General features: G+C 41.7%; 1 protein-coding gene across 6 annotated transcripts in view; it reads right to left on the bottom strand.

Annotated features, from left to right (window-relative positions):
- Positions 1-13,382, bottom strand: part of Ankrd16 (ankyrin repeat domain 16) — a 32,648-nt gene that overhangs the window by 16,237 nt on the left and 3,029 nt on the right. Inside the window, exons 3-8 of one of the 6 annotated variants that reach the window (XR_009587740.1) lie at positions 12,285-12,327; positions 9,820-9,928; positions 9,115-9,276; positions 7,546-7,624; positions 5,382-5,609; positions 2,097-2,747 (exon numbers count right to left, since the gene is read on the bottom strand). Coding sequence is in view for 3 of the 6 variants with exons in the window: in XM_060372957.1 (XP_060228940.1) it covers positions 5,452-5,609; positions 7,546-7,624; positions 9,115-9,276; positions 9,820-9,928; positions 12,285-12,327 (551 nt within the window). In the remaining 3 variants the exon portion in view is untranslated. Of the gene's footprint in view, positions 1-2,096; positions 5,610-7,545; positions 7,625-9,114; positions 9,277-9,819; positions 9,929-12,284; positions 12,328-13,382 lie in introns of those variants that run through there. The other 5 variants (XR_009587739.1, XM_060372957.1, XM_060372958.1 and 2 more) reach the window with 5 other exon arrangements.

The raw sequence follows: 13,382 nt of genomic DNA, 5'->3' as shown, positions 1-13,382 counted from the left end.
AGGCTGAGACTTATAGCCAAACTTTGGGCAGAGTGCAGGGGATCTTATGAAAGAAGGGGGAGATAGAAAGACCTGGAGAGGACAGGAGCTCCAAAAGGAGACCAAGAGAGCCGAAAAAACTGAGTCCTGGGGTTCCTGAAGAGAATGGTTGTGAGCTCAGATTGAACTCAGGACCTTCAGAAGTTTAGCCAGTACTCTTAATCTCTGAGCCATCTCTCCAGCTCCCTAATCTCATTTCTTAAGCCAGATTTCTATTCCTTTCCCATCTTACCATCCATTTTCATTTTGTTCTCTAACTATTGTCTCATAGAATTCCTTTAGCACAGAAAGTAATATAGGAGATCTGTTTTCAAGTGATTGCAGTTTTTATCCATTTCTATCCCTGACAACTACTGTTGTAATTTCACTAAATTGTGGGTCTTCCACCTTAATTAATGGAATCTAGATATTCCCTCACAGATAAGCCCAGAGGGATGTCTCAGGTGATTCTAGATCCTTTCAAGGTGACAATCAGTAGTAACAATCACATCCTGTAAGGAGGGACTTCTTAACAAAGTCTTTAGTATTTTTTCTGGGAGGACAGACATTCAGCTACCATTGGCAATCAATATCCTTCCTTATCTGAATTAGTGAGCGCTCTCTAGCAGCTAGATGGAACGCAGATTTGAGAACACAAGTAGAAGCAGGATTAGTAATTACAAGGCTGCTGCAATGATGGTGTGAGATAAGAGTATATATGAGAGCCTGAAGGAAGACAGGCAGTTATCCAACAGCTAGAATAGGCCAGGGCTTCCTGTGGAGGAGAATGGTAGTTTTAGTGATCCCATATTTCCAACTTGATTGACCTGGTGAACTGAGGGGCTCTCAGCTAGGCAGGAAGTACAAGACGGAGGTGAACGCAGTATGGGGAAGAGAGCATGAAGTAGGTTGTGAGACAGCCTTACTAAAGGCATGCCAAAATTTTTGTTTGTTTGTTTTTAGCAGGCAGTTGAAAATAAGGTTGGATAGATTTGGGTGGTTGCCATACACTGGGGTGCAGGTAAAACTGCTACTTCAGTAGTAGGTGCAGAATAAGAGGAGTGAGCTGGGCATAAAGCTGAGCACCCTAGTAATCAAGGGACAGACCCTAGGAGAGGAGTACACAAAGAACACCAGAAAGGAAACCTCAGAAGCAAGGAATGAGAGCAGACGCCTTCAACTCCAACACTCAGAAGGCTAAGGCAGGAGGACCACAAATCCAAGGAAAGCTCAGAATACACCCTAAGATCCTATCTTTGAAAAGAAAATGAAAAAAAAAAAAAAAAAAAAAGGGGGGGGTGGAGGCATGAGGGAAAGAAAAGAGAAGGAAAACAATATACTTGGAGTGAATTATCTCAGGAACAACAGTCCAGAAAGCAGAAGAGACTGAAGATATTAGTAACCTAAGAGTTAAGAATGTATTACTTAGCTGGGTGACGTGGTGCATGCCTTTAACCCCAGTGCTTGGAGAGCAGAAGCCAGAGACCAGTTTGGTCTACAGAGTGAGTTTCTGGACAGCCAGGGCTATATAGTGCTATATAGTGAGATCCTGTCAAAAACAACAACAACAAAACAAATTAATTAAGCCAGCAATTAGGAAATCCCAGGTAACTTCACAGAGAGTAGACTGCATAGAGGAGCAGCAATGAAGCCAGACTGTGGGGTGGCAAGATGGTGCTCGTGAGCTAAGGTTCAAAAATTAGCCTCTTTTCAAGGCAGTGTGTGAGAAACGCTTCTTGAAGCAGAGTAAAGTGGAAAAGCCAGAGAACAAAATGAGCCAACATTCTTAAAGTGTTTAGCACAGCATCTAGCCTACGTTAAGACTCAATAAACGTAAATCATTGCTACCATGTATTCACTAACCATACTACAATAAACTTATTTTGTGCCAGGGCTGTTCTAGGCCTCATTCCTGACACAAGCTGGTTAGATATCAATGGAAGACAGATATATAACAGTCACTCACATTTTATATGGTATATTCGCTAGTGGTAAACACTCTGAAGAAAAAAACTAGGGGAGTGTGTGTCTAGTTTTATTTTTGTTGCTATAATAAAAATACCCTGACAAAAAGAAACTTGGAGGAGAAAGGTTTATTTCAGCTTACAAATTCCAGGCCATAGTCAGTTCACGTGCAGCAGTCAAAGCAGGGATTTCAAGCTATCACATCACATCCAGAGTTAAAGCAGAGAGATATGACTGCATCATACTCACTTGTCTGCTTGCTTATGTTCAGCTCAATTTCTCCCCTCTTACACATTTCAGGACACCCCCTGCAGGTAATGGTGCTGCCTACTGTGGGACTGTCTCCACCCGCCAGCTCCCATAATGACACAGAGACTTTTTATTATTTATGAAAGCTTAGGTTTTATAGCTAGCTTCGGCTTGTTTCCAACTAGCTCACATAACTTAATTACCCCATCTACTGTAGTCCACATAGGCCACATGGCTTGGTACTTCTCTATATCCTAGTATGACTTCCTCCTGGCTGGCTGGCGGGGGTGGGGGAACACCCCCCATGTGCCTGATTCTTTCCTAGCACTCCTATCTCTGCCCAGAAGTCCCACCTTTCTTCTCCTGTTTTGTTATAGGCCAGCTCTTTCTTAAACCAATCGGAAAGTGACAGAGAAGAATGTTTACAAATTACTCAGGGAGGTGATGATCCAAAACAAATAACAATAGCAAAATCCAGGCAGTCCTCAGCTCTCTGCTGGTACAGAAATCAACATCTGAGAAATACAAAGAAAAGCTTTATGCAGGCAAATGGATACTCAGTTATAAGTAGATTTTAGTCATTATAGTACAGGCTAGACATACTACAATGCAGACCTCAAGAAGATAAGTCCAATGGGCATCTCAGGCTTCATATCGACCCACTAGTTAAGGAAGTGGGGACATCTCTGACAGAGACTATGTTGCCTGCTTTTTGATCACTTCCCCTGATGGGACTTCCCTACAAGGCCACAGGGAGGAAGATGAACTCAGTTTTCATGTGACTAGATGAACTGGGGTGTCTGGGTAGGGGATACAGGAGGGAAGGTAGGACTGGGAGATGACGCAGGGGCCTATGACCAAGAAGTAAACTGAATTAATTAATAAAAAAGAAAGAAAAAACAAAGACAACCTTTATACAGTTTTACAAAAAGATTATCCCAGCAGCTGCCCACAGTGGGATGGGTCTTTCCTTGAGTAACTTAATTTTAAGACAACCCCTCACAGACATACCCACTGCCAAACCAATGAGACCTCCTTTCCAGGTGGCTTTAGGTTGCGTGGACACTGAAGCTGACAGGTAAAGCTAACCACCACAAAGAAGGAGGTGGCAAGTGCTGAGGAAAAGGGTAAAATTTTAGGTAGAGAGGCCTGGGAAAGTAACTTTTGGTAACCAAAGAAAATGAAAAAAAAAAAAGTAACTATAATTAGGGGGAATAATTATCTGCATTGCTATTAGCATTTCTAATATAGTATTATAGCAATCGTGTATTGTTAGCACATTTTTAAAAAATATTTATTTATTATGTATACAATATGTGTTTGCATGTACACCTGCAGGCCAGAGGAGGGCACCAGATTTCATTTTAGATGGTTGTGAGCCACCATGTAGTTGCTAGGAATTGAACTCATGACCTTTGGAAGAGCAACCAGTGCTCTTAACCTCTGAGCCATCTTTCCAGCTCCATTGTTAGCACATATTATTACTACTTTTTTCCTACAATTAATGTTGTGATAACCACTATCATCTATGGCTATTGAGTAATTTTAGTAGTGGCCTGTAGTAATCAGCATTTTTAGAGTTTAGTACTGGGAAGGGCAGAAGTAGTATGACACATGGGAATTAATTATGAGTGGAGAATAACAAGCAAAAAAAGAGATACCAGGCATTATAGCTCAGGTTTCAAGTTTCAGCACTCAGAGCTTAAAAATACAAGTCTGAGGCTAGCTTCAGGTACACAGAAATGCTTTAGTTATAGGGGGAGGAGGGAGGGGAGAAAGAATATGTATGAGAATGAATAGAAAGCTGTGTGTGTGTGTGTGTGTGTGTGTGTGTGTGTGTGCACGTGCACAAGCTAAGGGTGACCTTTGGGCCCCAGCACCCATACATAGGGTATCACACAGCAGGATCATCCTCAGACCCAAAAGACATTGAAATGAAGAGTTCTGTGACACAGGGAGAATGGAAACCCATCTCAGATAAGCATAGGTATACAGTGTATGACGAAGAGATTACAAGACAGGACTGTGTTTTTACAGGAACATTTATTTGGTGGTTAGAAACAGAGACTTATGAACTCCTCAGGAGGATATTAAGAGGAGTTGGAAGTCTTTGCTGTTTGCCAAGGCAACCACAATACTGCAGATGGGTGTGCAATAGTATTGGCTGGATCATACTAAACTAATGAGGATTAGGTCTTGCTCATGATTGAACTTGTCTATTAAAACAAACAAAAAGTTCTTAAAGCTTAAAGTCTTATTCCTGGGGCTGGACAGATGGCTCAGCTCAGTGGTTAAGAGTACTGGTTTCTCTCCAGGGGATCTGAGGTTTGATCCCCAGCATCCATATGGAGGCTCACAACTGTCTGTAAGTCTAGTCCTGGAAAATCGGATGTCTTCTCTGGCCTCTGAAGGTACCAGGAATGTGACTCACAGACATACATGCAGGCAAACTATCCATTCACACTGAAAACAAAACAAACAAATGAAAAACTTAGTTCAACTAGCAGTGCTGAGAATATAAAAAGGTGTCAAAAATTCCTTGTAAATGTTGTTTAAAATGGCACTGAAACAAAATGGCCACATAAAAGCTAATAAAGGAAAAAAATTAAATAGGTCAACTATGTTTTATAATTGAGTAAACAGCAAATTACATATATATGTAAAACCAAAATACATATATACATGTATATATATTTTCAAATCAGGGTTTCTCTGTGTAGTCCTGGCTATTCTGGAACTCACTTTGTAGACTAGGCTGGCCTCAAACTCACAAAGATCCACCTGCCTCTGCCTCCTAAGTACTGGGATTAAAGGTATGCACCACCATGCTGGGCTAAGAGTTTATTTTTCTAGTTTTATTACACTTTCATATATTATTTATTACATATATATATTACATTCACTTCCCTAAGGATACGCCATTCTTGTGTTTAATCTCATTCTATTTGCTGGCAATGACTTTAGTGGCACAGCAATTGCTTAGCATGTGCCAGGTTCTGAGTTCAATGCTCATTACAGTTTAAAAAAGAAAAAGATGGATATGCTCAAGATCATACAACATGCCAGGAATCCAGACTCCTGGTCATTCAGCAGAAGAACATGCAGAAGGAAAGGCAGGAGATGAAAACACGGGCTTGGAAATAACTCACTGATCTGTTGGTAACTGAAAAAGCTTGATGTGAATCACCATGAACTTCACTGCCTCTTCTTCCAACGTCCTTATGATTCCACGTCGTGGTCAAAGTACTGAAGGATATCTACACTCTGTGTGAGTTGCTGGGCCAGGGTGCCTGTTAGGTCTGCAGAATCCTTCAGTCCTAACTTCAGGAGGAACCTGGTGCAAGCCACATGCTGACCTGCACAGGCGAGATGCAGGGCTAAAGGGAGACAAAAAAGTGATCTATGCTGAGAACATATGCTGCACTCAGAAAACAATATTGGATTATTCGGTTTTACAGAGCTTACCTTTATTTACTTTGGGTGTGATTATGTGTGTATGTGTATTTGCCACAGGACATGTAAAGAGGTTGGGCAGGGGGCAACCTGCAGGAGCTGGTTCTCTTCTATTGTGTGGGGGCTGCTGGATCAAATGCAGGTTACCAGACTTGGTTACAAGTGCTTATCCACTGAGCCATCTTGCCAGCTTCCCAGTTATACAGATTTTACATTTTATTATTAGTAATATTCTCTCTGTGTAGCTTTGGCTGTCTCTTTGTAGACGAGGCTGGCATTGAACTCAGAGATCCACCTGCCTCTGCCTCTCAGAGTGCTGGGATTACAGGCATGCACCACCATGTCAGGCTGATTTTACACTTTCATAGTCCACCCATAATGGCCTGTACTGCATGACAAGTTTTCGATGACTGGGCTGAAACAACTTCTGAAACAACAAGCCTGCCAGGTATGGTGACAACACCTTTAATTCCAGCAAATGGGAGACAGATCTCTATGAGTTTGAGGTGCCAACCTATTTCATATAGTGAATTCTAAGATAAAGAGCTATATAAAGAGAACCTTAATAAACAAACAAACAAACAAGTTAATTTAAAAAAAAGAAAACAAAAGAATCAGAAAAGCTGCAAGAAGCTTTTCTAGTTAATGGGAAGCAGGAGGGGACTGTTTATGCCTAGGATCACTCTCATGGTCAATTTGTACATAGTTTTAGTGGTACATAAAAATTAAAAATTCCTGAATGTTTTGCTGAATTACCATGAATTAGTGCATAGTGACAAAAATCTTCTGACCAGTCTTTCTAGTCTATGTGTAGAAATTAGCACTAAAAGGTCCAGGTGTGCTAAGAGTCCACACCTGCTCTGCTGCTTGACCTCAGGAGGCGGTCTGAATCCCAGCTTAGATTAGCAGCAGCTACACTTTATGACCTGCATTGAGACTGGCTCATTTGTGAGCCTCTGAAGTCTGAGGATCCACTGAACCCTTTGAGATGCTCTTGGCTTGAAGAATAGTAATGATTTATTCTAAAGTCAAGTATAGAGGGTCTGCTCCGGACAGCACACTTTATGACCTGCATTGAGACTGGCTCATTTGTGAGCCTCTGAAGTCTGAGGATCCACTGAACCCTTTGAGATGCTCTTGGCTTGAAGAATAGTAATGATTTATTCTAAAGTCAAGTATAGAGGGTCTGCTCCGGACAGCACTGGGGACACAGTTGAATACTAAATCATGTCTACCTTGGTCCCTAGCACACACAGAAAAGGAAAAGCACCCTGAGACTATATCCCTGAGCCCCAAATCTATATATTAAAGCTCTCATGGATTAGCTAGAAAATGTTTTCACCTCATATATATCGTTAAGGCTTAAAATAACAGTATTAGGGGTTGGAGAGATGTCACAGCAGTTAAAAGCACTGGCTGCTCTTCAGAGGACCCAGGTCTGATTACCAGCACCTACATGGTAACTTACAGTCTTCTGCAACTAGTTCAAAGAGACCCAGCATTCTCTTCTGGCCTCCACAGGCACCAGGCATGCACATGGCACACTTACATACATGCAGGCAAAACACCAATACACATTATATATATATATATTACACATTATATATATATATTATTATATATATTATATATAAATAAAAATTTTCAACAACAAAAAAGTAAAACCAAAAATCATGATATCAGTATTAATGACTCCAATAGCTTTTACAAAGGAAAACCTATTTGAAGGAAGAGACAGTTGCTTGTGTTTTCAGGGCTAGGGATTGAATGTAGGTCTGTGTGCACATTCGGTGAGAGCTCACCACTGAGGTGCTCACCCTGTATCAATGCAGACTAAAAGGTCCACGAATCATTTCATACCTGAGCGATTTCTTTCATCTTTAGCGTTGATGTCGGCACCCAAGGATAACAGAGTTTGAACTGTGCTCGTCTGTCCTTCCTGAGAGTTGAAATACGTTTATTAACCACTGCGATGAGGACAAAATCAAAGCCTTAAAAACAACCTTTGCTGTGCATCAGAAACCCTTCCTGATGAAGCCAACTGCAATCTCCCTGTTCTAAGGAAGATTTATGTCGCCCATGATTCTAACAATCCACCCAACGCTTGTAGTATTCAGTTGTCAGGACGGACACTATGATTAGGTTCCTTCTGGATCAGCAGTGCACAGTGTTGTGGTTTACATAGAAGTCAAAATTCCAAAATTTCCCAATTATATGAACTCTTCGTTAACATCTTGAAGGCAGAGAGGAACTGTAAAATTTTGGGGCTCTCAGAAGAGAGAGACCTGCCCTAGCTAGCATTACTTACACAGAAGTGTACACACACACTAGGCAGTTAGCCCATCAGAAAGTAGTGAGGGTAAAATCAACATTGCAGGTTCAATCTTTCTACAGAAGAAATGTTAGCCTTTCTTCCCATGTTCGTGGACTGGACCCTCAGTCTACTTGTGTGTCTATCCTTGTATTCAGGGGGAGTGTGTGGTAGGGGTTGTGGCCAGAAAACCTGTACTCTTGCCTCTAGAAAACCAAATAAAGGCAAGTGGCTTCTTAATCATGTATAATAAGCAAGGCTCCTAAAATAGCTTTTTGTCTAGTTATTTATGCACATCCTCAATGTTTCATGTACTGGAGAGACCAGTAGATGCAATTTCTTTGTCTCAGTTAAAGAGATTTTTAACTTCTGAATTCAATACAAGAAAGAGTTATAATTATTACATGAAATTTTGTTCACTTGTTAATTTTCAGCAAGTTACTTTACTTTTACTTGTATGTGTGTGAACACATGTATGTAGCCTGTTGAAGCCAGAATGGGGTGTCAGTGATATCCGTTAGAGCTGGAGCTACAACTAGTTGTGACCTGCCTGGTGTGGGTGTTGGGAAGTCTGCAAGGAGATAGCTGAGCTATGTCCTATTTATTTATTTGTAGCAGAAAAGTTTTAACTTTACTAAAGTGGAGTTACACAATTTGCTTTCAAACACTTAAGAGACAACTGAGAAGGCCTCCTCACCCTTCAACATTTTTATGGTTTTAAATAACATTATTACTGAAAATAAGAATGGGAAGGAGTACAGAAAGCCCAAGTATTAGACAGAATTAAGAGTTCTCCTCTAGGGAGGCAGAGGCATGAGGATCTCTGAGTTTGAGGCCACCTGGTCTACAAAGTGAGTTCTAGGACAGCCATCTGGGATATGCAGAGAAATCCTGTTTTGAAAAACCAAAAAGAGTTTGCCTTTGTCCATTTTTGCCTAAAAACAAAACACAACATGCTTCTAGTAAAAAGACAAGACTCAAAATCATGGACATGTCAGGATTATAGAATACAGATGATGCACTCTATAAATTCAACAAAGATGCCAGGACTACAGAGCTGCCCATCACTGGAGCAAGGCGAGCCTAGAGAAGGAATGCTGTCATGAGAAGCAACTAACCTTAGCTGCATAATGAAGTGCTGTGAGCCCGGTTGACGTTGCTCTCACATCCACATCAATGCCAAGATCGGACACCAGGAATCGTAGGGCTTTACCCTGCCCAGTGACTGCTGCCCGGTGTAGAGCCTGGGCCCCCAGGCTATCTGCAGCTGAAGAGCAAGCCTAGTAGGCAGGAAAGAGGAACAATGTTAAACACAGAGGAATCTGTGGCCATTGTCCTGTAGATGTCTTGGTAAGGCTTAGCTGTCTGTGCAGTTCTTCTGGGCAGAGCACATAATTTTTGTTCCATTCTCAAAGGAATTGAGTCGTTGGCTGCAGTGCCTTAAGCTCTATCAGGCTACTTTGTTGCTATTACTATCAAAGTGACACTATTTACTGAACCTTAGTTTGCTAACTGCTCTATGGATGTGCGATTATTGGATCCTCCCTGGATAAGTCCACGGTCCTGGGCATGCTGTGTAAGTGCTTTACTTTGAGCTCCACCCCAGCATCATTTAGTCTTTGTAGGAAACTTTTGAAATTACATTCTGTTGCCATTTTAGAGAAAGGAACACTGACTCACGGGTGTTTATAGAGGTCAAAGATCCCACCAGAGAAACTCAGGTGAGCCTGGATTTAAACCCAGATGAATAATGATGTATTGTTTATCTCCAGATCTAAAATTTCTAAAGAAGGAATAAAGGAATAAGCAAAAATACTTTATACCTCGTGTTTTTCAAGGAGCAGTTTGGCTATGCTTACATGGCCACACTGAATTGCATCCATGAAGGGCGTGACACCACAGTTGTCTCTACAGTCTGGTTCATAGTGACACCTACAGCCAAATCCAAAAATGACAGAACTGTGAATTCACTGTTTCAAATCTAAGACAGGTGACAGGATAGTCCGCAGGCAGACTTTATGCCTTACAGATGTCCGTGACAGTCTGGAGCTGTCTTTCCTCTTATCACTTTAGCCTCTGAACCAAGCTCTGGATCTTTAGGACTTTCCTCTTCTAAATTTTACCATGTCTGCAGGAAACTTCACTTCTTCAGCTTCTCAGCTTGGTAACTTGTAGTCACCCTTACCGCTGTCTTTCTCTTTTCTCTCCCAACCAATTACATGACATAATTTTACAGCCAGGCTAATTAAAATGTCTTTGGCCTCCTCTCTATCTCTGCTTTCACACTTATGCATAGTCAGCTGACAACAGCCTCCTAATGCTCTTTTCATCACCACCCTCACCTCACCTTCTCCCACCGCCATTTTCCCCAACAAACAGTCATCTTGCTGTGCAGTCCAGCCTGGCCGGGAACACATGCTTTTCCTGCCTCAGTCTCTGAAGCACTGGAATTATCGATGTGTACTAGTACATGCAGCTCCTTAATTCTAGGGTTCTGTGGATTTATTTATTCACAGTCTTCTTCATTAGCCTATGAGGGCCACTAGAGAAGAGCTATGTTTATTTCATTACCCAGACCTAACACACAAAGGTGCTTGAAAAGGGTTTCTTCAGCGAAGAGTACTTACAAATTTGCAGAAAAGCAAATATAAGTGCTTGACACATGTTTTTAGGCCCAGGGTTGAGTACTTTGACCAAGTTACCTTTTCCACTTCTAACCTCACATCACCATTCATATGTTGCAAAGATTCGCCTTTGTATCTGGCCCATCTTGTCTCTGCCTACTTGAACTCTTTGCCTTGAACTCCCACAGAGATACAACTACTGGACTTGTCCCAAAGCAAAATTCTTATGTTTCCTCTAAACATGGTCCTCATCCACCGTTCATTGTCTCAGCAAAGTAGCACAGGCGCCACACTGTGAAAGTCATCCTCAATGTTCCTTTGCCTCTCCTTTATTTTCTGGAACCCAAGGCCTTAAATATGCTGGGCAAGCACTCTACCACTGAACTATATCCCCAGGCCCTCCCAGATCCTCTACGAAATTATTCACCTATTCCTGAGTCAACTTTTAAAAGATACCCTTCAATCCACTGCTTCTTTCTTGTCTTAATTGCTGTTCTACTGCTTTAAAGATAACTTTATGAAATAAAGCATTTAGTTAGGAACTTGCTTACAGTTTAATCCACTATCATCATGTAGGGAGCCTGCAGGCAGGCACTAGAAGAATAGCTGAGAGTTATCTGATACCTAAAAGCCCACCCCTAATGACATGATTCCTCCAACAAGAAATCCTAATCCTTCTAATTCTTTGAAACCACATTTCCTATACTCATTGACTCAGCCCAGCTTCCATTATTTTTCTCCAATTACACTTTATTAACCCAAGGGACAATTTCACAGAAACCTGTTCCCATCTCAGGTTTATTTATATTTTGCAACCAGGTGATCCATGACAACTGATTTCTTATGACCCTTGGCTTAAAAACCCTTCAACAAGGGACCTGGGGAGACAGCTCAGCGGTGATGAGTACTGTTGTTCTTTCAGAGGACCAGGGTTTGATTTCTTCTGACACCATCTCCTGGCCTCCAAAGGCACCTGGCATGCACGCAGTGTCAGACACACATGCAAGCAAAACATTCATTTACATAAAATAAAAATAAATCTAAAAAAAACCGAAAAGCCAACCCTTCAACAGGGTTGGGCACAGTGGTATATGCCTTTAATACCAGAACTGGAGTGGTAGAAGCAGGTGGATTTCTGTATGTTTGAGACCAGCCTGGTTTACATTTTGAGTTCCAAGCCAGATAGGATTACATAGTGAGATCCTTCTCAAAACAAACCAACAAACTCAACCCCTCAATGGTACCTCACATGCGCATAATAAAGTGGAAACTTTTGCAATGGTCTATAGCATCCATATTCTCTTGACTGTTTAGATTTCAACCTACCCTGAACTATTTCCAGTCTCTCAAACATGCTGTCCTTTTCCTTGGTGCAAAAGCTGCCCTACCCCTCCCTTGCAGCTGCTATTCTCCCCTCAGGTGAACAGCTTTGGTTTTACTGGTGCTGAGACATTTAGTCTTTCAGAGTCTTCACTAATTTACACTGGGTCCTCCCATCACACTCCTGTGGGGATCCAGAGTCCTTGCAATGCTCATTGGTGCACAGGCAATGAACTGAAGGCAAACTTTTCAGCTTGTGGGCCCCAAGCTTTCCACATAAAAGGAAAAGGACTACTTATTATAACTAAGAAATACTTTCCACCAACTTACCATTTTGTTCTTACCTCTCAAGAAGCTCCTGCACTGCTTCGAAGCAGCCATGCATTGCTGGGGCATGGGGAGGAGGGGAATAGAGACAAGAACATTTTAGTACACACTTGAAACCTTGGCTGGGGAGGAAGTTCACTGGCTAAACACTGGCCTAGCATGTGCAAAACCCTGGGTTTTATCCCAGTACAACAAATAAATAATTAAAAAGAAGCAAAATTCACTGGGCAGAGGCGGCACACGCCTTTCATTCCAGCACTCGAGAGGCAGAGGCAGGCGTATCTCTGTGAGTTTGAGGTCAGCTTGGTCTACAAAGCAAGGACAGTCAGGGCTCTGTTACACAGAGAAACCCTGTCTCGGAAAATCCAAACGAAACGAAACCAAACCAAACCAAAAAAACCCAAACAACAACAACAAAACCCCCCAAACAAAAACAGGCAAAATTCTCACTCCTGGCTCCACTCTCTGCCTGTCTAGTCTTTAAAATTATTTTTGTTTTAATTTATCCTATTTTCTGTGTATAACTGTTTTGTCTATGTGTTTGTATCTGTACCACATGTATAGATAATGCCCACAGAGGTTATAAGAGGGTGATGGATCCCTTGAAACCTGGGATCCAGAGTTAGAGATGGATGTGAGCCACCATGTGGGTGCTGGGAACTGAACCCGGGTATTCTGCAAGAGCAACAAGTACTCTTAACTGTTGAGCCGGCTCAGCCATATCTGCCCCAGTTTTCTCACAGAGGAAAGCCTAAGCAGTTACCATTACTGTCCCAGAAAGAGACAATCCAGCCAAATAAAGGGTAAAGAATGATGTTTTCACATCATGTACCCGATGGTTTCCAATTAGGAGCACTTTTATGGCAAACTTCCAACTTTACACTTATCTCTCCACCTTACCGCTGTAAGGTTCAAGGCCAGTACAGTTTTTCACCATAAAACTGCAAAAACATTTTGATGCTAATCAATTTAATAGTAATCTATGAAAATTATCCAGAACTTTACTCCTCCTACTGAAGATACCTATATTCAACAGGAAAGATTCTAACTATCTGGCCTCCATTTATTCTGGGCAAGTGACAGGTTGCTGACTGGTTCTCCAAGGGAATATTTTA

The sequence above is a fragment of the Meriones unguiculatus genome, chromosome 19 (assembly GCF_030254825.1).
Source record: "Meriones unguiculatus strain TT.TT164.6M chromosome 19, Bangor_MerUng_6.1, whole genome shotgun sequence".
Classification (NCBI taxonomy): Eukaryota; Metazoa; Chordata; class Mammalia; order Rodentia; family Muridae; genus Meriones; species Meriones unguiculatus.
This window is presented reverse-complemented; position numbering and strand designations above follow the sequence as displayed.